This window comes from Mesoplodon mirus (genome assembly GCF_964341445.2).
Source record: "Mesoplodon mirus genome assembly, chromosome: 14".
NCBI lineage: Eukaryota > Metazoa > Chordata > Mammalia > Artiodactyla > Ziphiidae > Mesoplodon > Mesoplodon mirus.
Genome location: NC_138990.1, coordinates 70300789 through 70326233, shown reverse-complemented (window position 1 = coordinate 70326233; position 25445 = coordinate 70300789). Strand labels below are relative to the sequence as shown.

General features: G+C 43.4%; 1 protein-coding gene across 5 annotated transcripts in view; it reads right to left on the bottom strand.

The window, feature by feature from the left end:
• EML6 (EMAP like 6) overlaps positions 1-25445 on the bottom strand; it is a 377195-nt gene that overhangs the window by 28109 nt on the left and 323641 nt on the right. For 3 of the 5 annotated variants that reach the window (XM_082641845.1, XM_082641844.1, XM_082641846.1), the window contains 3 exons: positions 22527-22728; positions 22302-22428; positions 1825-1903 (listed from right to left, as the gene is read on the bottom strand). In XM_082641845.1, the coding sequence (XP_082497971.1) occupies positions 1825-1903; positions 22302-22428; positions 22527-22728 (408 nt within the window). Of the gene's footprint in view, positions 1-1824; positions 1904-2786; positions 2922-22301; positions 22429-22526; positions 22729-25445 lie in introns of those variants that run through there. The other 2 variants (XM_082641847.1, XM_082641848.1) reach the window with 2 other exon arrangements.

Genomic DNA, 25445 nt, shown 5'->3' with positions numbered 1-25445 from the left:
TGACCTGTGCTGTGTTCTATGATAAACCCCCCGCAATATACTTCCCTTTTCCAATACAAATGTTTCAGATAGATTTTCCGGCCTCGGGAGTTCGGAGCGCAGCAAAGGAGAGAGATGAGTAGGGAACAACGGTAGTAGAGCCCGACAAGGGTGTGGAGGAGGGGGTGCGGGGAGGGTGGAGTACAGGGCGGTGAGGGCGGGGAGCATCAGGGAAGACTGCACAGAGAAGGGCTTGGAAGGGTGGGGTGTGGGGAGGGAAGAGGAGGAGGCTTCTAAGCATAAGCAGCTTGAAATCACAGGGGCCTGAAAGTCCCAGGCAGCTTCAGAGAACATTCATGGCTGTGGGGTTAGAAACATGAGTTGCAGTGGAGAATCTCAGGTGATGAGCTAGGAAGGGGGCTCCTGGGTGAGGTTCTGAAACCATGAGCTTGGATCCCATCAGGAATGTGGGAACCTCCTGGGTCTTAAAGCTGGGGTGAGGCATGAAGAGTTGTATTTTCAAGAGCTAACTCTGTGGGCAGCAAAGGCATGTGTCAAAGAGGAAAGGGAAAAGTCTGAGGGCAGAAAGAACAGTTAGGAGGCGTCTTTCAGAAAACAGCAGGTCCCCTGGAGCTGCCACCCTAACAACTGAGTACAAAGCCCTCTCCACTTACTGGCTTGGTGATCTTGGGCTGGGGCCTAACATATCAGTTGACTCCTCTGAGCTATAGTGTTCTCATCTGTAAAATGGAACAATAATGGTACCTACCTTGTAGATGTGAGGCATGTGTGAAATACTTGGTGGGAAGTATATACACAGCAAGGTACTGGCACACGGCAAGGGCTCAAACAACATTAGAGACAGTGTATAAGCCTGCACTCTCTATGCACCCCACTCCCTGAGTGGTACTAGGTACAGGGAAAAGGGGCCAGGTCTGAAGGACATGGGACATTTTTGACTTAGTACCCATAGGACCTGGGAAAGGTCTGAAGGAACCCTTCAAGGCAGGGCTGAAAGAACATGACCCAGGGGATGTGGGGATGTGACTCTGGTCACTGCCGGGGGACACAGTACTGTGTGGAAGGGAGAGAGGATAAGGGAGAGCCATCGGGCCCAGTTAGGGTCACTTGAAGGCATCTGTGGCAGGGGTCCCCAACCCCCAGGCCACAGACCAGTGCCTGTTAGGAACTCGGCCACATAGCAGGAGGTGAGCAGCGGGTGAGCGACAGAAGCTTCACCTGTATTTACACCCACTCCCCATGGCTCTCAGTACCATCTGAGCTCCGCCTCCTGTCACATCAGCAGCCGCATTAGATTCTCATAGGAGCCTGAACCCTACTGTGAACTGTGCATGCCAGGGATCTAGGTTCCGTGCTCCTTATGAGAATCTAATGCCTGATGGTCTGAGGTGGAGCTGAGGCGCTGATGCTAGTGCTGGGGAGGGGCTACAAATACAGATATCATTAGCAGAGGGGTTTGACTGCACAGAGACCATAATAAACCAATTGCGTGCAGACTCATATCAAAACCCTATCCGTGAGTGGCAAGTGAAAACAAGCTCAGGGCTCCCACTGATTCTGCATTATGGTGAGTTGTGTAATTATTTCATTAAATATTACAATGTAATAATAATAGAAGCGCACAATAAATGTAATGCACTTGAATCATCCCCAAACCATCTGCACCTCCCCTCCCATCCGTGGAAAAACTGTCTTCCATGAAACCAGTCCCTGGTGCCCAAAAGTTTGGGGACCGCTGTGTGGGACTTGCAGATGATGATGTCCACCAGGCAGATCTTAGAATATCAATATCAGATTAAAAGCAAAATAATTTAACCTCCTCACCTCAACCAGTTTCTTTTTTTTGGTGATACTGTTCTTCTGGAGTTTCTCAGGCTGGGGAGCTGCTCTGCTAACGGGTGGTCTAGAACAGAGTGGCCAAAAGAAGCACAGTGTTGAACAAAAGGCAGCAAGGTTGCTTGTCCAGCGAGGTCAGCTAAGACCAGTGCCAGGCTCTCTCCCCTCCCCCAGTTGGAGGACCCCACGCCTGGGTTTGATCTGTCCTGCCCCTCCCTCCCCCTCCCCCCCACCCCAGGAAAAGCTGTTTCTGACATTTTGGGTCCTGGATTCACAGGCACCGGGTTGGGCTTCCCCACACGTAGGGCATCACAGTCAGGGTCAGTCCCTCTCTCCTGGGAGCCAGGAAGAATGTGTGAGCCAGAGGGGCTGGTCTTAAAACTAAAGAGGAGCCTAAGTCTGGGAAGGAAGAGGCCACACTTCCTGAACCCACTGGCCATTCTTCAGACAGGGATGTACCAACACTGTTCAGAATGAGGTGGCCAGAGATCATGGCGTGCTGTGAAGTAGGACTCATAAGCCACACCTGGGAACGGGCCCTGAAGGCCAAGTGCCCAGGTCATTCTTGCCACACGAAAGGGTATGTAGGAAGCAAAGGCATGAAAGACAGAACAAACTCCTCCACTGCCCTGTCCCTCAGGGTCATGGTCTGCATTCAACTGCTACCACCATGCCCAAGGTTACTTTTCCCTGCTTGGTTTTGGAGATCTGGGCCTCCAATTTTAATTAAGAGATTTCTTTAATGGGTAAGCCCTCAAGGACTTGTATATGAGGAGGGCGATCTTTTGGTCACATGGACTTCCCTCAAATCAGACTTCTGTCAGAGTTTAGGGGCCCAGGGATGGACAGGAGGGACCTGCATCTGCTCCCGCCGCTTGCTCAAATCCATTAGCTATGGCTCTTGGGCTATGCAAAGAGAAAGGATTACCTGGATCCCCTTGCGAGCAGCACACAAAGCCAAGTGAGAAACTTAGTACAGGTCAGAGCCACACTAGCAAGCACCTCATTCATGCACAAGCATCGTCCAAGTGAACAGACATTCCCGTGTGGCACACACCATGCTTCCCGAGCATGCCAGCAAAGAGCTAAAACAGAAATGAAAGAGTGCACCGCTCTGCAAATTCAGAAAGCTCATACCCTGGCGTCTCTGGGCAAACTCTGCACTAAAGCGCCTACAGGATAGGGAGAAAAAAGGAAGCCTTGTCACTGCTTCCGCACCCTCTACGGACTTTGCCAATGCGCCTGAGGCCTCTGCTTATTTTAGAGTGTGCTGGGGAGAAACTTGTTGTCAGAAGAACAATCACATCCTCCTGGATGTCGTTGGGAGTTAGGCACAATGGCTGCTTTGTTTCTGACTCAAGTTCAACTAATAATTTAGCCTAATCATTCGCAGTGTTTCTTGGGAGGGCAGCTTGCCTGCTGGAAGGGCTTGCGTTTTTGTGCTGGGGAGAAACAAGGTAGCTTTATTTTCTCAGAAACTCTTCAGTCAAAACATGTTATGTAATCATAAGTGATAATTGGACCAAATGGCATCATAATCACCACCGGAGAATGGGGAGAGAGCGCGTCTCTGCAAAACGACACCCCCGGCTGATATCATCGCCGCCAAATTGAGCAAAAGCGGGAGGCCGGGGGCAGGCCAGTTCTCACAATTAGACTGCCTTCGCATTAATTATCACTTCCCGGGACATCTGCTCTTTCTTCTGTTTTAGTGGAACTTTTAAATGAAATCCGTGGGTTTCTTCTTCCACCTAAGACTGTTTGAATGTATGACAAAAGCAAGCCAAGGTCTGAGATGGGAGCAAGGGGACGCTGGGACTAGAGCACGGTTCATAAGGCAGAATTTGAGATTACACGCAGGGCTCATTTTCAGGGCATACACAGGTTGTATAATATGTCACATATTATACAGTGTATACAGAGTATGCATACAAGCACAACCACTGTGTATTTATATATACAGGAGATTGTGTATATATATACACGTAGAGGCAGTCCGATGCTTTTTTTCACCTTGATTTTCAGTTAAAAACTGAAAAGTAAAGCAATCTCAGAATGTTTCTTTCTTATTTCACAAGCATGTTTACAGCTGTATTGCTTCAAAACTGAAGATGAGGGGGCAAAAGGCAGAAACCTGCATTGTGGCAAATTCAGCAGAGTGTAAGTATAGACCCTTCACGGTTGTGAATTCTGCATGAACGCTTAGTTCTAGATGCTCATCGAACACCTGGGCTTTTGCAGAGTGCTGTGCATACTTACTTGACAATTCCCTGCCTCCAAAGGAAAGCAAGTTAAAACACAATACAAGCATTAAAGGCTTCTTTCCAGGCATCTATAAACAGGGTTCATAACATCAGATGTGGTAGGGACTGCCAACGATTTCAAACACAGCCAAACACTGGAGGTTTAGCATTTTTCAGTGGATCTAAATCCTTCCAGATTCAGATTCCTTTGGAAACGTGACTCTGAAAAGCTTTGCTGAGGTGGGAAAGAGTAGAGTGTGTGAGAACATTCACTCACTTTTCAGTCCAATAAACTCTTTATAGCTGGTTGTTCCCAGCTGGCACACAGGACGGGAGAGGGAGGAAGGCTGTGAGTGCAACTGGGAATCAGCAGGAAGGTGCAGAGAGGTTAAGGGCTGGGAAGGCAAGCCGTGGGGTGAGGGGGGGAGGAGCAGAGACACGAAGGGGCCTCATGGGGGCAAGTGGGGCTCTGAAGAGACTCGGGGAGACAAAGGAGAAAGAGTTTCCATTGGGAAAGAAATTTAAGGAGGGAACCTGGCAAGAGAGCAAGAGAATTGGATAATCAGGAGAGAGGAGGAAGGACAGGCTTGAGCTTGGAGAGGGCGGGAGTGCAGCTATTCGAGTAAGAGAGGGTGGAGGAGAGGTCTGGGAGCTCAAGTGTGTGACGTGGTGTTAAGTCACGAGGCAGCCCTGTTCCTCCCCAGTGCTGGGGGTGCAAGCTGCTGGAGACCCACCCCACTCCCGAGAGTGGAGTCACCACCCCAGGCCCCATGTTCCCTGTGGGCATGGAAGGACCGTGACGGGTCAATCCCGGCTGCAACCCCACTGCCCAGCAGCTCGGCTGCTGAAGAGAAAGCTTAGACACACTTGAAGACGTGTGAGTGTTACCCTGACACAGGCTCTCACCCCACAAAGGGCCCCAAGGGTGGCCAGCGCCCAGGTATTCACCTCCCCGCCCGTCACCCCTCCCTGGGGTGCTGGGCTGGCAGAGCAAGGGGTGGAGCAGAGGACACGATGCCCTGAGATGCCCAGAAGAGGGTTCAACGCCAGAGCTCTTGGGGCAGCTTCTGAAATGACTGAGGAGGTCAAGGAAGTCAGTCACAACCCAAGACGAGCACAACGTGAGAGCCAACTAGGGAGGAAGGCTCAGAAAGCCTGTGAGAAACAAAGTCGTTCCAAGCAGCTTCTATAAAGAGAGGTGCGGGTGTGGAGGAACTCAGCTACATTTAGCCCAGAAATGCAAGTTTGGAATTGTTTTTAGTGTAGTTAGTCAGACAATGTTCAAAGTGTCCTTGGAGGAAACGTAGCTTTCTTCAGATTCCAAAATGTGCTATTAAAATGCTCTAAGAGTTTTCAAAATGTCTTGGGAAACCCAGCTCTCCTTGATCCTGGTTCCAGGTGGGTACCAGTGGGTGATGTGAGCACTGTTTTAGAACTGTCCTCCAACAAGATCTATCACCCCCATGGATGGGCTGCAGGGACTCAGTGAGACCCCTGACATTCATGCCAAATTGTTTTGTACATGTACATTTTTCTGGGGAATGGAGGCATGTTTTAATTATATTTTCAAAGATGTCTGGAGGGAGAGAGAGAGAGAGAGACAGACAGACAGACGGGGGGGCGGGGATTGGGATCAATTAAGAACCACTGCTCCAGGAAGAGTCCAGGTTTAAGAAAAGTCTCCAAAGCCATGGGAGCTCTCTATTATCAAAACAAAAGGAACCGGATTCTGTTCAATGTATTCCCATGTTTTCTAGAACCATCTGTAGAGCTGCTCAGTGAAGAAGTGGAGTTGAAAGAAGGGTGTCAGGCAGGGAACTATATGCTACCCTAAGAGAACCCTTCTATCTTGAAAATGCTCTTGACTGAAACCTATAACATAGCCCTTTTTAACAAAATAGAGGTATAGTCCCAGACTTGGCCATTTTAGGTGAACATCAAATTATTTGGGTGAAAAATTGAGGGCATAAAGTACGGCGTAGAGGAAGTACAAGTAAAGGTGAAGACTACTGAAGAGGCCAGTGCAATAATCCAAGAGAGGGATGATGTATATCTGGACTAAAGCAGTGGTTGTGGAGAAGGAAACAAGTGAATATTTAAGGAAATATTGGTGAAGTATATTGCAAAGACTTTATAATTGATTAGCTCTAGGGGATGAAGGAGGAAGAGCAATTCAAGTGGAACACCAGTTTTCTGCTTGGGCCTCTAGGTGGATGGTGGCACCACTGACTGAGACAGGAGAAGATTTTTGAAGGAAGATGATGAGTTCCATTTTGGCATGTCAAACTTTGGACATCTGTGGGTTGGCTATACCAGCTGGAGGTTAAACTGAGAGGTGGGACTCAGACATACGACTTTGGGAATCATCAGCCAACAGGTGGAATATATGAATCAGGGAGAGAGTGTAAGGTGAAAAAAGAGAATGGCCAAAAGTGAAATCCTAAGGACCAACAGCATGTGAGGGGCGGGAAGAGGAAGCAGAGATGGGGCACTGAGAAAGAATGGTTGGAGAGGTTGGAGGAGGGCCAGAAGAGATTGTTTCCAAAAGGTAAGTGACAGAAGAATATCTAAAACTGCACTGTCCAATATGGTAGCACTGACCACATGCGGCTCTTGAGCACTTGAACTGTGGCTTGTCCACATTAAGATGTGTTATAACTGCAAAATACACACCAGGTTTCGAAGACCTAGTAAAAATAATTTTAAAAAGAATATAAAATATGAATTATTTTTATATCAATTATACATCAAAATGACATTTTTATATTTTAGGTTAAATAAAATACATTATTAAAATTAGTTTCACCATCTCTTAATTTTTGCAATGTGGCTACTAGAAAAATCATATACATGGCTTGCCTTATATTTCTATTGAACGATGCTACTCTAGAAGAAACAAGTTTGTCCTTTAAACAAGACAAGGAGGAGAATGGATTGGATTTGGGAATTAGAAAGTCACCATGACAGATGGAATGGCTGGAGAGTCAAGGAGAGACTTGGTAAGGTCTTGGTGAGAAGGAGAAAAGGGAGGGAACGTGATGGTGGGAATATGTGTATAAGTGTAAAAGCTCAGCCAAGGGTCTTGCTTTTCTCCTGAAGAGAGTTAGGTGGGGATGGGAAAGACTGGAATGTGTTTCTTAGCTGAGGACATGGATCCAGTTTTGGGCAAGTGGCAGAGGAGACATAGGAAAGAGGAGAGATGATGAGGGAGCTCGGATGGATGGGAGGCTGGGGTCCAAGCACCAGCTTGAAGGAGGGACCAGCCTTGAAGAGGAGGAGGGACTCACTTCCTCTGAGAAGAGAAGGAAGGAGGTGAATAGTTTTTGTGAGGTGGAGAATAGAAAGGACTCTGGTAAGGGCAATTGGTATCAATGTGATTTTCTAGTCAGAAGAGTGGAGGCGTGGGGTTTTAGGAGAAATACAGGAATGGAGAGTGGAGCGGACTGGAAGAGTGGCATTTAAGGAAGCAAAAAGTGAGGCCAGGAGGGAGCTGATGAAAAAAATGGAGGTGTCTAGACACTGGATGTCTTGATGAGGATGAAGATCAGGTGTTCTGGGAACGAGAAATCTAGAGGACAGAGGGGTAAGTCATGGAGACAGGAGCTACAGGTGATGACTTAAGCCACAGCACAGCAGGAGCTGGGGTCGGGCAGTTGACCACTAGCCACAGACAGGAAGCTGATAAACGACAGGAAGTGGGAGGGGGAGAAGATGGCAGAGCACGATATGTACTTCCAAGGAGTGAAGTTCCTTTGAAGTGAGCACGCCGATATGCTTCACACACACCTGCAAGAAAGCCTGAGCCTCCACACCTTACACCCAGTGACATCGTTTCAAGGGGCACAAGTCGTGCACCCTAACAACTGCTTCTGCAAATATCTTCTCAGTTATCACATCAGGACCACACAATGGTAAAAAGCAGGTGGGTAAACAACCCTAGTATCACCCATTCCCTCCAAATGGAGGTCTGAGAGATGTTCAGAGACTTGATTAAAAGAATAGGACCCAACTCTGCCAGTGTCTTCTGAAAGAGAGAGAGAAACTCCCTCTCCGTACAAAAGCGCTTACCCATTTGTGATATGTTCTTTAGCTCCATGTGAGAGTGGGTTTGAGTCAACTGATTGCACTGTAGGAGTATGATTTCCAAGGTGTGTTCATCTATTAAAAAGTCATTTTTTAGCACTTCAAAGCACCTCTGCATTTTTATGCCCTGGAACATTCTTTGTGACAAAAAATGAGCAAATTGCTTTCTAATGAATGGCAGGCTAAGTTCCTAAAATTATCAGTTACATAGAAGTCATTACTTTGCTTCAAGCAACACAGAAAATCAAGGGGTGTGAAAAGGGAAAATCATTTATGAAGGTAGCATTAAATTCCCTTAAATCACTAACCATTCAGCTTTCAGAAGAATTACACGGCAAACAACAGGCCTTTGAAATGATTAATTTCAGCATATCGGAGTTTAATAGCTATTGTAACTTCAGTTCCTTCCACCTTGTCAGAGAACAAGAAACTTGCCACCTTCTACCTGCTCAGGACAGCTCTGAATGTAGAACTCTCCCAGAATTAAGGGATTCAGTGAAGAGGAATAATTTAGCCTGGAGAGAAATGCTCTGGAGTAGCAGAGCATTGCCCCGTTTGCCCTTCACACGCACAAGCACCCTCCCAGAGTGAGATCTGAGCTTAGCTCACATGCAACATATATGCAACTGCAGGGCTCTGTACCAAATCTTAGGCTCTCTATGGTCCCTCCACTGTGGGATGGAGTGGTTTTAACAGATCTCAATAGGGTAAATTCAGCAGCACCTGCTAGCATGACTGTCAGTTCTTAGAAACTCTTACACTACAAGCTCACAAAGCATCTACTGGTCAGTGATGACAAAGGGCTTCTGTCAGGCCAGGGAAGCTGAGGAAAGTGCCAGGAGAGCTGGGCTGTTTATTCGTTGATGTCACCATGGATGGGAGCACTGTCCCACTTCATCATGCTCATCAAGCCTCAGACAAACTTGAAATGTGGATTTACTGATTAAAATAAGGCATTTTTCAAAAATTGGGGGCAGGTTCTCTCAGCAGACTTGTGTCCTCAAACACAGCACAAAAGGCGAAAAGAGAAACTGGGATTACCTATAGATGCTGGTTTGTTTCAATTCAGGGAACTCTATCTAAACCTTTCCCATATTTTTACACTTTGCCACTTGGGAGCATGTTCTTTGTTTCATTGTAAATCTGCTGACTAAGAAGCTTTGTCTGTAAAAAGAACTTTTCAGTTCCTTTTGCCTCGGGTTATCGAAATAGATTTAAACCAAATAAACATTTAATTCCTAATGGACGGAGGGTATGAAGATAAAAAGTCATTTAACCAAGAGCAGTTTCATGGCAAGATGGGGCATCATTCAATTCTACATGGGTCACACCTTTCACCACAAAAGTAAGACCACACATCAGTGCTAACGAAACAAAGGTAAAAGTGGTTTGCTGACAAAAACCAGATTTGTAGACCATTTTGAGGACAGATTAATTTACTTAAATATGCAGAGAAGCAGGTTAAGTAAATGCGTCCATTCATCTACTCACTGAAGAAATATCTGTTCACTATGTACAAGGCACTGTGTGAGGCACATGGTGGTGACCATGATAGACACAGGACTGACCCTTGATAAACTGAGAGTCACATAGACAAAGTTTATAATTCAGTGGAACTTTAACTAGCTTGATACCATGGACCCATATATTAAGGAACTAAGGGTTCAAGGCAACTATTAATTTGGGGCTGAAACAAAAAACAAAAATCTAAAGCAAACCAATCCCCCTAAACATGATGTACAGTTTTCTTCATAGGATTTTCTTTTTGTTTAAGTTCACAAATCTGTACAAATTGATTTGGAAAGGATATGAGATAATAGAAGTAGATAAGCTTTACAGCCTTCCCCACTCAGCCATAAGCATGGTTTAAGAAAAAGTTTGGAAAACCCTAGTGCTAGACCACTCTGTTTTGAGGTCATTTGGTGCTAGGACCTGTCAATTCGCAGATGAGGGGGCCACCATTTATAGAAGGCTCAGAATCTGCTTCTAATCTTTGTTTGTAAAAGCTTCTTGGTTTCCTAAGGAACATATGGCCTAGATTGAGAGTAAATATGTACCAGAGGGACTGAAAGATTAATGTAAGAGTATTCACAGATTCCTTCTTTATGATCCCCTGGCACTGCCACCTCAGTGTTTCCTCATACAGGCTAGATGAAATGGATGAAGGGTGAGGTTGCCTTGTGGGGGAAGGCAGTCTGTGGAGTGGAAAACATTCTTTTCCCGTCCCCTCACCATGGAGGATTGGGAGAAGGATTCCACTCAGGACACAATGCCCCCCCACCCGGCGACCTTCAATACATGTCTGCGGGTGCTCAAACCACCCTCCCCAGAGTGAGGCACTAGAGGGAGGGGGAGGACAAAGATCACCCTTCAGGATCCTGATCTGCCTGCAAATCCACAGGTAGGGGTTACTGAAAGATAATGAGATGCTGACAGCCAAATGGGTGAATATTGCAAGGGGCCCCTGGTGCATGGGGATGAGTCCCTGTCCATGGGAACTGTTGGAGGCACTGCTCATTCAACGACGTGAAAGGAAACTTGTAGCATATATGACTGAGCAGGGAAGTTGCCTGATCCCCTAGATTCCCTCCTGAACACTCACTGTCATATTCTGCCTGCCAAAGGAGACAATGACCCTCAATGCCACAGAGATGTAGCTTAGGAGTAAGGGTCTCTCCACTTAAGGATGGTGTTTGAAATTGCCTAAAGGCAGAATCCTTTAACATGAGAGCTGGAAGGGGCCAGGGGTGTCTACTACTTAGAGACAGACATTTCCAAACTGCATTATGAATGTAAAGACAAGATGCTGACAAGATCTTAGACTTTGATATCTAATCTATGGGTGTCAGTTGGAAACCAACCTAAATCTTGTTGTTAAGGAGTTTCATTCAATAAATATTTATGGAGTGCTGGCACTGTTATCAAATTTGGAGATAAAGTAATATATCAGAAATTTTGCTTTCACGGAGTTGACATCCTAGTTTGAGGAGAGGGGTTAAGAAGAATCTCCTAATCTGGTAAACAACAAAGGCCTGTGATTGTTCAACTCTTAAGGCAATCCTCAGACCTCCAACCAACAGGAGTAGGATTAAAAAAGAAGTGGCATTGATCCCACTTCTGATACCAATCCCACATCCCACTTGTTTTTTTTTTTTGGCTGTCACCCACAGCATGCAGAGCTTCCCTGATCCCTGGTTTAGGGATCAAACGGCGACCAGTGCAGTGGAAGCTCAGAGTCTTAACCACCAGAACACCAGGGGAGTCCAACAATCCCACTTCTGATAGTCTGAAGCCCTTGCCAGAATGCAGTCAGCCACTTTCCAGGTAAACACTGGATATCTATTGAGGTTTTAGATGTAAGAGAAAATCCAAGGGCAGCTAAATTTTGCTTTGACTCTCACTGAGCCAACTCTTTTTGTAGAAGTCAGAGATTCCAGAACAAAAAAACAAGGGAGATGGAAAGATGTGAAAGGTTTCAAATGTTGGGGAGGTAATGGTAGTAATAATAAAGTTGATATAAAACTGTCATTAACTAACTTTTGCTTTAAAAAATGGCCAAGATGGAGACTGATTTCAAATTAAAAATTTTAAATGTAAGGATTTCTACTTTAAAATATGTGTACTATCCCACTGAAGAAAAGCCTAGAATTAGACGGCTTCGCTGGTAAATTCTACCAAACATTTAAAGAGGAACTAACACCAATCCTTCTCAAACTTTTCTAAAAAACTGAAGAGGAGGGAACGCTCCCAAATCATTTTACAAGACCAGCATTATCCTGATACCAAAAACAGAAAAGGACATTACTAGAAAAGTATAGGCCAATATCTCTGATGAATACAGATTTTAAAGTTCTCAATCACATACTAGCAAACCGAATTCAGCAGCACATTAAAAGAATCATTCACCGTGATCAAGTGGGATTTATCCTGGGGATGCAAGGATGGTTCAACATATGCAAATCAATCAGTGTGATACATCATATTAACAGAATGAAGGAAAAGAAATATATGATAATCTCAATAGATGTGGAAAAAGCATTTTACAAAATTCAACATCCATTCATGATAAAAACTATTAACAAATTAGGAATAGAAGGAACATATCTCAACAAAATAAAAGGCCATATAAGACAGGCCCATAGCTAATATCATACTTCATGGTGAAAGGTTAAAAGCTTTTCCTCCAATATCAGGAACAAGACAAGGGTGCCACACTATTCAACATAGTACTGGAAGTCCTAGCTAGAGTAATCAGGTAAGAAAAAGAAATAAAAGTATCAGAATTGGAAAGGAAGAAATAAAATTGTCTCTATATTCAGATGACATGATTTTACATACAGAAAATCCTAAAGACAACCATAAACCTGTTAAATCTAATCAATGATTTCAGTAAAGTTACATGATACAAATTAACACAGAAAAATCAGTAGTGTTTCTATAAACTAACAACAAACTTTCAGAAAAAGGAATAAAGAAATCAACCACATTTACAAGAGTATCAAAAACAAAATACTCAGGAATAAATTTAACTATGGAGGTGAAAGATCTCTACTCTGAAAACTACAAGACATTGATAAAATAAATTGAGGAAGAGGCAAATAAATGGAAAGGTATCTCATGTTCATGCATTAGAAGAGTATTGTTAAATTGTCAATACTACAAAAGCCATCTATAGATTAAATGCAATCCCTATCAAGATTCCAATGGTGGGACTTCCCTTGTGGCACAGTGGTTAAGAATCTGCCTGCGAATGCAGGGGACATAGGTTTGAGCCCTGGTCCAGGAAGATCCCACATGCTGCAGAGTAACTAAGCCCCTATGCCACGACTACTGAGCCTGCACTCTAGAGCCCATGTGCCGCAACTACTGAAGCCTGTGTGCCTAGAGCCTGTGCTCCACAACAAGAGAAGCCACCGCAATGAGAAGTCCATGCACTGCAATGAAGAGAAGCCCCTGCTCGCTGCAACTAGAGAAAGCCCACACGCAGCAACGAAGCCCCAACACAGCCAACAATAAATAAATAAATAGACAGATAAATAAATTTAAAAAAAATTATATTAAAAAAAAGATCCCAATGGCATTTTTTACAGAAGTAGAACAAAAACTCCTAAAAGTTATCCAGAACCACAAAAGACGCTGAATAGTCAAAGAAATCCTGAGAAAGAAGAACAAAGCAGGAGGCATCACACTTCCTGACTTCAAGCTATACTATAAAGCTATAGTCATCAAAACAGTATGGTATCAACATAAAAGCAGACAAATAGACCAATGGGACAGAATCAAGAGACCAGATATAAACCCAAGCATATACAATAAACTAACATTTGACAAGGGAGCCAAGAATACTCAACAGAGAAAAGACAGTGTCTTCAATAAATGGTTCTGGGATAATTGGATAGTCACATGTAAAAGAATGAAACTAGACCCATAGCTTACACCACTCACAAAAATTAACTCCAAATGGATTAAAGACATTTAAATATAAGACCTGAAACCATGAAACTCTTAGAAGAAAACATAGGAACAAAACTCTTTGATATGAGTCTTGGTAATGATTTTTTTGGATACAACACCTAAAGGGCAAGAAACAAAATAAAAAATAAACAAGCAGACTACACTAAACTAAAAAGCTTCTGCACAGTAAAGGAAATCATCAACAAAGTGAAGAGACAATCTATGGAATGGGAAAAATATTTGCAAACCATATATTGACAAGGGGTTAATATCCAAAATGTATTTAAAAACTCATACAACTCAATAACAAAATACCAAATAACCCCACTTAAAAATGGGCAAAGGACCTGAATAGACATTTCCCCAAAGAAGATATATGAAAGGCCAACAGGTACATGAAAATATGCTCAACATCACTAGTCATTTGGGAAATACAAATTAAAACCATAATGAGATATCACTTCATTCCTGTTAGAATGGCCATCATCAAAAAGACAAGAGATAACAAATGCTGGCGTGGATGTGAAGAAAAGGGATCCCTTGTGCACTGTTGGTGGGAATGTAAATTGGTGCAGCCACTATGGAAAAAAGTATGGAGGCGCCTCAAAAAATTAAAAATAGAACTACCATATGATCCAGCAATTACACTTCTGGACTGTATCCAAAGGAAATGAAAAACACTAACTCGAAAATATATCTGTACCCCTATATGTACAGTAGCATTATTTACAATAGCCAAGACATGGAAACAACGTAAGTGCCCATCAATGAATGAAATGGACAAAAAAGTTGTGGTACACACACACACAATTACTAGAGTTACCCATAATTTATAAGTAAACTACATCAAACCAGTGCTAAGACAACACAAATTAAGTGTTAAAAGCTAACTTTTCTCATTCAGAATTTTTTTTTAAGGAAGAGATGACCTTGCAAGTCTGAGATAAACAGTAGAGGCTAGCAGGAAGCCCAAAGCCTTTCTGAGGGAAGAAAAAAATATGCTTTAGCTTGGTATTTTGATTTGTGATTTGTGACTATAAGTTATGCAGCTTCTAAGGTGAGAAAACAGGGGTGGTTTGAACCTCTCATTCTTTTCGTAAAAGGTGGAAAATGCTATAACACGCAAGATGATGGTATAAAGATGGTGTAGAAACAGAAAGGGTTAAGTCCCACATTCTCTTATTCATCCCTGGACAGACAGCCAGAAGCTGCAAGCCTCAGCACTTGTTAATAAAGGACCCTGAAAAACTACAGACTGCTGACTCAGGTGCACTGAGAAAACAATCCCTAAGCTAACTATTACATCCACTTAGAACAATAAAAATTAGTGAATACTTTAATGCCAATTTCCATAAAAATAGTTCAATTTGTATTTATTTTGTATCTTTTATCATAAAGTTGGAGTTTTGTCTGAATACAGGTTCCAACTGAATATATTAAATAAAAATCTCCATTATTACTGTTCCCCATGCAGATGGTTAATCTAAGCAGTTAGGTGAGGAGGAGGTGGGAACATGGCCCTACCAGGTGCAACTAGGAAGACTAATGGCTGGTCAGCATATTTGGATTTTTTTTTTTTTTTTTTTTTTTGTGGTACACGGGCCTCTCACTGCTGTGGCCTCTCCCGCTGTGGAGCACAGGCCCTGGACGCGCAGGCTCAGCGGCCATGGCTCACAGGCCCAGCCACTCCATGGCATGTGGGATCCTCCCAGACCGGGACACGAACCTGCGTCCCCTGCACTGGCAGGCAGACTCTCAACCACTGCGCCACCAGGGAAGCCCTGGATTTTTTTTTTTTAATTAATGGTTTTTTTATAATTATTTTTAAATTTTTATTTATTTTATTTTTGCCTGTGTTGGGTCTTCGTTGCTGCATGGGCTTTCTCTAGTTGTGGTGAGCGGGGGCTACTCTTCACTGCAGTGTGCGGGCTTCTCATTAAAATGGCTTCTCTTGTTGCGGAGCATGGACTCTATGCATGCAGGCTTCAGTAGTTGTGACATGCAGGCTCAGTAGTTGTGGCTCACAGGCTCTAGAGTGCAGGCTCAGTAGTTGTGGCACATAGGCTTAGTTGCTCCATGGCATGTGGGATCTTCCCGGACCAGGGCTCGAACCTGTGTCCCCTGCATTAGCAGGTGGATTCCTAACCACTGTGCCACCGGGGAAGCTGCATATTTGGATTTCAATAAAAGACCATATCCCACATTTGGAGTTATTATTAGATCCTATCTATAAATTAAGAAAATGATTTTGTGATTCATTTCTGTGGTCATCACCCAGTTACCACAGGAGGCAAAACTGGGGTTGCATGGTATTTTGATCCATACAAGAAAACGGATATTGGTACCAAACATTTCTATAGTTTTAAGTTTCTAACTTCTGTTTTTTTGTCTTAATGTGAAAATACAAATCTCTGGAGATGGGCCAAAGATGTTTAAACACTATTTTTAAAGATACTGTGGAACCTCCTAGAGTAACGGAAATAAAAACAAAAATAAACAAATGGGACTTAATTAAACTTAAAAGCTTTTGCACAGCAGCAAAGGAAACCATAAACAAGATGAAAAGACAACCCTCAGAATGGGAGAAAATATTTGCAAATGAAACAACAGACAAAGGACTAATCTCCAAAATATATAAACAGCTCATGGAGCTCAACACCAAAACCCAAAAAATCCAGGTAAAAAATGGGCGGAAGACCTAAATAGACATTTCACCAAGGAAGACATACAGATGGCCAAGAGGCACATGAAAAGATGCTCAACACCACTAATTACTAGAGAAATGCAAATCAAAACTACAATGAGGTATCACTTCACACCAGTCAGAAAGGCCATTGTCAAAAAAGCTAGAAACAATAAATGCTGGAAAGGGTGTGGAACCCTTCTACACTGTTGGTGGGAATGTAAATTGATACAACCACTATGGAAAACAGTATGTGGGTTCCTTAAAAAACTAAAAATAGAACCACCATATGACCCAGCAATCCCACTACTGGACATATACCCTGAGAAAACCATAATTCAAAAAGAGTCATGTGCCAAAATGTTCACTGCAGCACTATTTACAATAGCCAGGACATGGAAGCAACCTAAGTGTTCATTGACAGATGAATGGATAAAGAAGATGTGGCACATATATACAATGGAATATTACTCAGCCATAAAAAGAAACGAAATTGAGTTATTTGTAGTGAGGTGGATGGACCTAGAGTCTGTCGTACAGAGTGAAGTAAGTCAGAAAGAGAAAAACAAATACTGCACGCTAACACATATATATGGAATCTAAAAAAAAATGATACTGATGAATCTAGTTTCAGGGCAGGAATAAAGAGGTAGACATAGAGAATAGACTTGAGGACTTGGGGTGGGAGGGGGAAGCTGGGGCAAAGTGAGAGTAGCAACGACATATATACACTACCAAGTGTAAAATAGTTGGCTGGTGGGAAGCAGCAACATAGCACAGGGAGATTGGCTCAGTGCTTGCAATGACCTAGAGGGGTGGGATAGGGAGGATGGGAGGGAGGCTCAAGAGGGAGGGCATATGGGGACATGTGTATGCATATGGCTGATTCACTTTATTGTGCAACAGAAACTAAAACAGTATTGTGAAGCAATTATACTCCAATAAGGATCTATTAAAAAATAAATAAAATAAAATAATGCAAAAAAGATACCATGGAATATAAAAATGTAATGTGACTATAAAATATTGATTTTATAAAACGCTGTAATTCTCATCTTTTATGAGTTGATTCTTGAGGCACTCCTAGACAGTGGTGTAAAAACTATGGCTCATCAAGACTGTCCCACTTAAATTAGGTAAAGTTTTAAGTGTCTCTAATAATTCTTGATATTGATTTGGCTGTATTTACTGGCATCTTTGATTGTATATATACAGTTATAATATTAGGTAATAAACACCTTTACATATTCAAAGGCATTTATAAAGGACAGTAATTACTGTTCAATATTAAAATGGCCTGAAGTTCTCTTCTGTGATAATAACACGTTTCCATTAGGAAAAAAATTAAAGGAGAATGAGCTAATATTTTCCATGCACCCCTCCAAAATCTACCCTCCACCCTTCTCTGCTGTTCTGTGCCCTCCATGGCTGGGCTGTTGTGGACTGTATCAATGGACTGTCTTGCCCTTCAGGATCTGACTGGATTCAGCTAAAGAGAGGCACCAGTAGAAGATTAGTGAGTGAGAGGAGAATGCAACTGAGGCATCTATTCCTTCAGTACCTCCTTGCTGGGACTCACGTTAGTTACCTTCAACCCTCCCCCTCAGTTCTCAGCTCCTGTAAGGTGGCCTGCTCCCACAGCTACCTTCTCCACGTCTGACAAGAGCTTCCTGCCCTTGCCCCTTCTGTCCCTTGGATGGTAATGACTTACTGTCCCCAAGGTGCTACCTCATCCCTATTGTTTCTTTTCTTTCCTTTTTTAAAAATTTATTTTATTATTTTATTTTTTGGCTGTGTTGGGTCTTCGTTGCTGCGCGTGGGCTTTCTCTAGATGTGGTGAGCGGGGACTACTCTTCGTTGTGGTGCAAGGGCTTCTCATTGCAGTGGCTTCTCTTGTTGCAGAGCACGGGCTCTAGGCACACAGGCTTCAGTAGCTGTGGCACGTGGGCTCAATAGTTGTGGCACGTGGGCTCAGTAGTTGTGGCTCGCGGGCTTAGTTGCTCCGCGACATGTGGGATCTTCCCGGACCAGGGCTCGAACCCGTGTCCCCTGCATTGGCAGGCAGATTCTTAACAACTGTGCCACCAGGGAAGCCCCCCTATTGTTTCTTTTAATCCTGCCCACACCTTTGCTAACAGTCCCTTCATTAATCTCTCCCCAAATTACTTCCTTTTCAGAGTATCTTTCTTTCTTGCTGGGGTCACAACTGACACAGAGAGTTTAGGCCAAGTGTGAAAGACAGGTTATACCTTGCACTGTCTATCACTTTTATGAAATTCTATCTAAGATATTAGTTGTCTTATATTTATATATTCTTTGAATCCAACTCTAGGGAGCCTGAGCCAAGAATCAAAACCAGAAAAGAAAGATTTCTGAAGTTTTAGACAAGAGTAGCCAATGTAGTCTTTAGAAATACAATATATAACATGGTGCAAAGACAGGAAAAAAGCTCCTAGTCAAACAAAGCAAAAAAAAAAAGTTACATTTAAAATATCCATATAACCTTATGACTTTTTGAGACTACTTTTTTCTATTTCAGGTCTACAATAATTTAAACAATCTCTAGTAGTTATGGGGAACAAACTAATGTGCACTCAGTAGAGACCAGATTCCCTGCTTGGGACAGGAAAACCAAAGATGAGCGTGCATTCTGAGCACCAGACGAGGTTCTGGAAGCATGGATTCCTGACGTTGGAAAAGACTTTCTGACCTTCCTCAGCCACATGCCACAGATGGCTGCTGAGCACCAGGATGACCCAACAGTTCACGCAAGGCTAGGGACTAGCTGGACAGGTGTGGCTGGGTCAAGGAAGCAAGACAGTCCAGCGTGCTAAAGCAAAGCTGAAGTGGGTGACCAGGATGCTCGGTAAGCACCTGGAAGGGACTACATATTGGTAGGTGTAGCCTAGTATTCTTTTGAGAGCAATTACACATTCCTCTCAGCTTTCCCACCTGTTGAAAGACTGAAACTGAAGATCATATGGCTTCTGAAGAATAAGAACTCACAATGTGTTAGAATTATACATAAAAGCATAATCAAAAGCCTTCCAGCTACTTAAAAATCAAATGGGTCTAATTAGAAACAATCTATGACTATCATAAATTTTAGGCAGTAGGAATTCAGTTGCTTAAAAACTGATTGATACATAATGTGCAGCTGCCTTCAAGGTACTGTTCTCAATATGACAGATGCCACACTCATCCCACAGGTTCTCAGGTGGAAAGGGATTTAAACCAGAAGTAGAACTGCCTGAAACATTGGTAGGGGGCAAAATAAGTCCCTGCACTGAGTGGGTGTTCCAAGCTCATATCTCTTGTGGTCCTCAAGTATCTGTCTCCCGTTAGCCTTACTGGTGCATGCCTCGGCACAGGTACATAGAACAGGCACCCAGGTATCTGCAGGTATACACAGAAGGGAACAATGAAGGGAAGGTCAAGGACAGTCCCTGGTCAGTAGGGCTTGAAGTAGTCAAAGGGAGCAGTGTCAAGGTTGACAGTCCTGAATATTCCCAGGGAGAACCTGGGTGTTTGTTGCCTGGCCCCCTGCACCTGATGTCTGAGATGCTGAGCATTGGCCTCTCTCTTACGCCGGGCATGCTGGAGTCTGTGGAGCCCATTTTGCACTCCAGGCGGAGGACTCAGGTAAGCTGTCTGCCTGACTTACTGTCTGGAGTACCCCTTACCCCAAGGGCTTGGTCCTGCCCCACATTCCCTCTCTCATCCTGCTTTCTCACCAATTCCCTGAATGCCTGCCTTGCCTGGCACCCCTTTCCTTTGCAGCTTGGAAGCTGCCTACAGTCCTATCTCTGAGGTTCAAGCTTCCGTAAAATTACTGACAAGGATTGGAGGAGACTGCTTGTTCTCAGTTCTGATTAGGAACTGACTCATGCCCATGGAGGCTGCTAACTCAGACACCACTTACTACTCCTTCTCCCCTCGCCCATTCCTGGTGTGGTCCTGCTTAGCTCCCAGCATGCTGTGCAGCTGGCATCCTGCTCTATGGTTACAGCCCCCTCTGGGAACTGATGCTGTCAAGGCTTCTTAAAGTTATCGAAGACATTGCTATGTATAGAAAAGGCTTGACTATTCCTTTGGACCCTGTATTTATATCTTAAAACTGTATTCTTCACTGCATGTTTTACTCACTACACCCTGGTGTGGATTATTGTTTTAAATGCCAGTAAAGTGGTGAAATGCCTACCCCTGTATCTCATAACACTATGAACCATTTTTTTATTTCATATTAAAAAAAAGTCAATGCTGTGTATGCTAATCTATAACGATCTTGTGTGATGAAGAAAATGAGGGAGCTTCAAAATTCTGGATTTTAAGACTGAAAATTCTTAGTGTCCTCTCTATCTTCACCTTTCTTACCTCTTCCTAAATTGGGCAGGTATGAGATTTTTACAGACCTGCCCAAAGAGACACCAAGACCAAGAGAGGTTCAGGTGAAACTTATTTTAGGTTAGAAACTAGCTGTAGTGTTTGGATTTAGGAATGTGATTAGATTTCTATATCTTAGTGGCCAGTCTAAATCTCAGCATGATGAATCACTGAGTTGTAGCCATCAGCCAGAAACAACCTTGGAATAATAGCCAAGTCAACTCATTTCATAATGTTATGTGAAACTGGAAAGGTTGGGTATTTTTTTTTCAAAAGAATGTGTAATTTAGGCCAAATGTTTATTTTAGAGTGGATTATTTAAGTGGGAAGCTTATTCATGTACTTATGTGCATATGATTTTTAAAAAATTTTCTTTCTTTATTCTTAGAATTAGTTCCTTTAAAAATATTTCCTCTTTGTGGCCACTAAAAAACCATGCAAAGCAAAATAAACTATAATTTACAGACTATTGAAAAATCTCTATTTTTCTTTTTTTTTTCATTAAAAGAAAACTCTGAACCCTCATAGTAACATTTAACAAAGATGCTAGGGAATAATTAGGGTGGTTTTTTTTTTTTTGCATCAATTCAATCTTCTTGCCTGTAGCACACCCACCATTTATCAGCCTTATTTTAACATCTGGCACTAAACTGAAGCAGGAGGGGAAATGACATTTTATCTCTTTGTATTTAAATTTCCACCTAATAGTAAAAGGTGATAGATTAGATTTAGTAAATACTTATTAGGCAGAAAGCCATGCTGAATGCAAAAAACAACTTAAACCGCATTAATTATACATCATGGGACCAGGGTACATGTGAACACTGAACCCATGTCAGTGGAAAGAGCCCACAGAGAATTCTTAAACATCTTTGAGATCCATGAAATTCTCTTTGGATGTTTGAGTTTTTATTCAATATTTATCCTCCTTAGTATGAATATGGTAAATCAAGTAATTGTAGTAATTATGAGTTTTTGTTTGTTTTTTAGAAATGCTAAAGTGTTTTATCAATACTTACAGTAGCACATCAGAAAGCACACCAAAATAATACCAGAAACCCTCTTTCTACACAGAGGATCCACAGCAACAAAATCAAATTGGTTAGGCCTGGAATGGTCAAACACGCCTGAACAAATCTAGGCAGGTGAAGACACAGTAAGAGGAGGCACACCAAGTGATACGGTGTAATGCACAGACTCTGGGCAGAATGGAAGATTATTTTTCACAATCCACAGATATTCCTCCTAGACCTTAGAAGCCTGCCTTCCCCCCACCTCCCCAGTCAGCATGCTCCCCCATCAGCCATCACATTCAGGACGGGTTTGGGCCGCCCTGACATCCTCTCTAGGCAAAGGGAAGCCTGGCCTAACCAAATCTCATGTCCAATCAAGTCATTTTCCATAAACAACTTCTGCAAAGTGTAACCCGCCCTTTCTTCACATTAAAGGCTGTGGGCAGTTTCCCTCAGCTTAAGCCTGTGTGCAGGTTAAGACTCTGTGCATATACATAAATAAAGACTAGCTTAAGTAGCAACTTTGAGTGCAAAGAAAATGCACTCTGGTTTCAACGAGTTTCTTGTCAAGTGTAATAAATGCAAGCAAACCTGGCAACACCATACCTTTCTTCCACTGAAACTTCTTTCATTTGCTGGTGTGGTTTGGTGCCTTCCATTTCCCTGATGCTCACAGCATAGATCTTGGTGGTGTAATCGATGGCCTTTTCTCTAGCAACGTCACTGTCATAGCCTCAAACAGAAAGACACGGGAAGGGAGCAGAGTTGGTTTGCGGTGGTGCAGGAGGGGGTGTGGAGGAAGGCGTGGCCGGCACAAGGCACTGGGCTCACCTCCATCCTCCTCTGCGTCAGTGTCTGACTCCTCACTGTCCACCAGCTTGCTCTCCTGGGTCCCCACAAACTCCCTCGTCCAGATCATCAGGGCCGTGTCGGCACCGCCCACTGTGAGTAGCACAGAGTCGTTGTGCAGCCATCTCACGTTGGTGACGTGGGCACTGTGCCCCACGTACCTCTTGAATCTCGCGTGCTGGCCCTGCAAAGCCGGAAAGTGGCGATGACCCCGCTGGGAGTCTCATTATTCCTGTTTCTGGACTGTTTCATCCCTGTTACTCTCTAGAGTGGCTTCCACTGGATACAAAGGAAACGATTCATGTAAGTAGTAATTTCCCTATATTTTTCTAGAGTGTAAGCTCCACGGGGGCAGGGATTAGCTCTCTTTCTTCCCTAAAGCATTTCCTGCCTCGTAGGTCCTCAACAGATAGTCTGTGAGGGAATGAAGTAAATGTAAGCTACAGAACCTATTTCTGGAAGGAGCCTAAGAAAGTATAAAAAGCTTGCTTCTGCTTCTCTCAAGTATCAAATGTGCATTCTCCATAGGTCTCTAGTGCAAACTCCTGATGGCGAGTCTGGTTGAAAGTTGAGATCAGAAGTGTCTCCCTAGTCATCCCCCACAGTGGGTTTTGTACCACAGCCCAGGCTGTGACAGAAGAGCAAGGGCCTTCTTATGATCCTGGGGCAGCAAGTTCAGCTTTAAAACGAACTCAACAGTTTCTGCCACAGACACTGGAAACAATTCCTAACACTAGAAACACTCAAGTCATTGATGTTAAAACAAAGTAAGCTCAATGAAAAAGGAAAAAACAAAGAACATCAACCCCCCTCAAAATAAAGACATGAACTGAAAAGTCCAATTAATAAACAAGTTGACATGGCACCTTAAAAAACAAAAAACAAAAAACAAAACAAAGTAATGTCCTTTTTAAACAAACATAACCAAATAAACGGAACCCAGTTTATCAGTCACTACTGAAAGCTCTTCAGAGTGGCACCCAGGTCACACCACCCCAGTGGGGAAGGATGAGGGTTGATCATCCTTCAGCTGCTCACCCCGGTGCAGTACTGACAAGCGGGGAGAGGCCCATGCTGGCACCAGAGACCAGCTTCCACTTTTGACACACGAGCCACAGCCTGGCAAAAACAGCTCCAGCAGGAGCCACTGAGAGAGGCAGAGTTTTTCCATCCTCTCAGTGACTCCCAGGGAATACCTTATGCAACGTGGGAAGCTGCATGCACTTTCTGAGGTCATGCGAGGGCCGCTGGTGTCTCAGATGAAAACTTTATTCAATCATTGACAAGAGGCTTCCAGATGGTTTTGGACGGGCATGCTGGGAAACCTGAAACCAGCCCAGAGGCATGGCAGGAGACAGAGGCAGGAGAGTGCGTGACTTTGAAATATTCTTGGTCAAGATCTCTGTGTATTTGGCTGACCTCTAGCTGACAGCAGAGTGGAAGTACCCACCCCTCGGCAGAGTACTAAGTCTAGAAAGATTAGGGAAGCAAGCAGGCAGGCAGCATTTCTAGGAAGCCCTCCAGAGCCACTATTTGCTAGAGAATAGGCAGAGCAAAGTAAAGATTTCCAAGGCAAACAACTGTGTGACCACGTGAGATCCAGAAGGCATGGAAACAAAGAGGATGGTCAGAGTGGCTACAGCCATGGGTCCTGCTGGTCTTCCTCCTGAAAGCGGGAACTGACCCATGTTATCAACTACAAATGTAAGCTGGTCTCTTGAGAAGAGGAGAAAGTGAAAAAGCTTGAGAAATGCCTCTCTATACTCCTACATCTAGACAGGATAGAAGAAACCAAAAAGAAAAATACGAAGGAAAAAATATTCTAAAGTGATCAGAGTTAGGTAGCAGGGCCAAAGAAAGTGCCACACAGGAGAAAGAGAAAGAGGAAAAAGTTCTAAGTCACTAAAGCTGTTTAACAAAGCTGAGATTCTTTTAGCAGAGATGATTCAAGATTCTCAGAATAGGAAACAAGATCACTGCTCCACAGAACAATAATGGGAATTCACAGTTACTAGAAGGTTCCAGGAAGCTAGCTGCTCCCCCAGGAGCAGGGTGTTTGGTGGTTCCCTGAGGGCCTATGGACAGAGTCTCCTGGAGACCTGGCACAGCAGGTCAGATGAGCTGTCTTTCTGGGTCATCATGCCAAACTATGCATTTTTGTAACACCCATCACGACTCACTACCACAACCTTTCTCTTCCATTGGGTCATGAAAGAATAGAGAATCTAGAATACACTCCAGAGTGCTGGTTATTAACTGCTTTTAGGTGAGAAATTCCTGAGAATCTGATGAAAGCTATGTACCCTTTCCCCACATTCACAACATTTTACATATAGTTTCTCTGTCTGTAAAATTTTACGTACAAGGTTCTTCTTTGAAGAACCACTCTCTAGAGCCTTTGACATTCTGAGAAGGAAACTTAACAACTTGAGGGTGGATTTTTAAAATGTATGGGAATGTAAATTGATACAGCCACTATGGAGAACAGTATGGAGGTTCCTGAAAAAACTAAAAATAGAACTACCATACGACCCAGCAATCCCACTACTGGGCACGTACCCTGAGAAAACCATAATTCAAAAAGAGTCATGTACCACAATGTTCACTGAAGCTCTATTTACAATAGCCAGGACCTGGAAGCAACCTAAGTGTCCATCGACAGATGAATGGATAAAGAAGATGCGGCACATATATACAATGGAATATTACTCAGCCATAAAAGGAAACGAAATCGAGTTATTTGTAGTGAGGTGGATGGACCTAGAGTCTGTCATACAGAGTGAAGTAAGTCAGAAAGAGAGAAACAAATACCATATGCTAACACATATACATGGAATCTAAAAAAAAAAAAAGAAAAAATGGTGCTCAAGAACCTAGGGGCAGGATAGGAATAAAGACGCA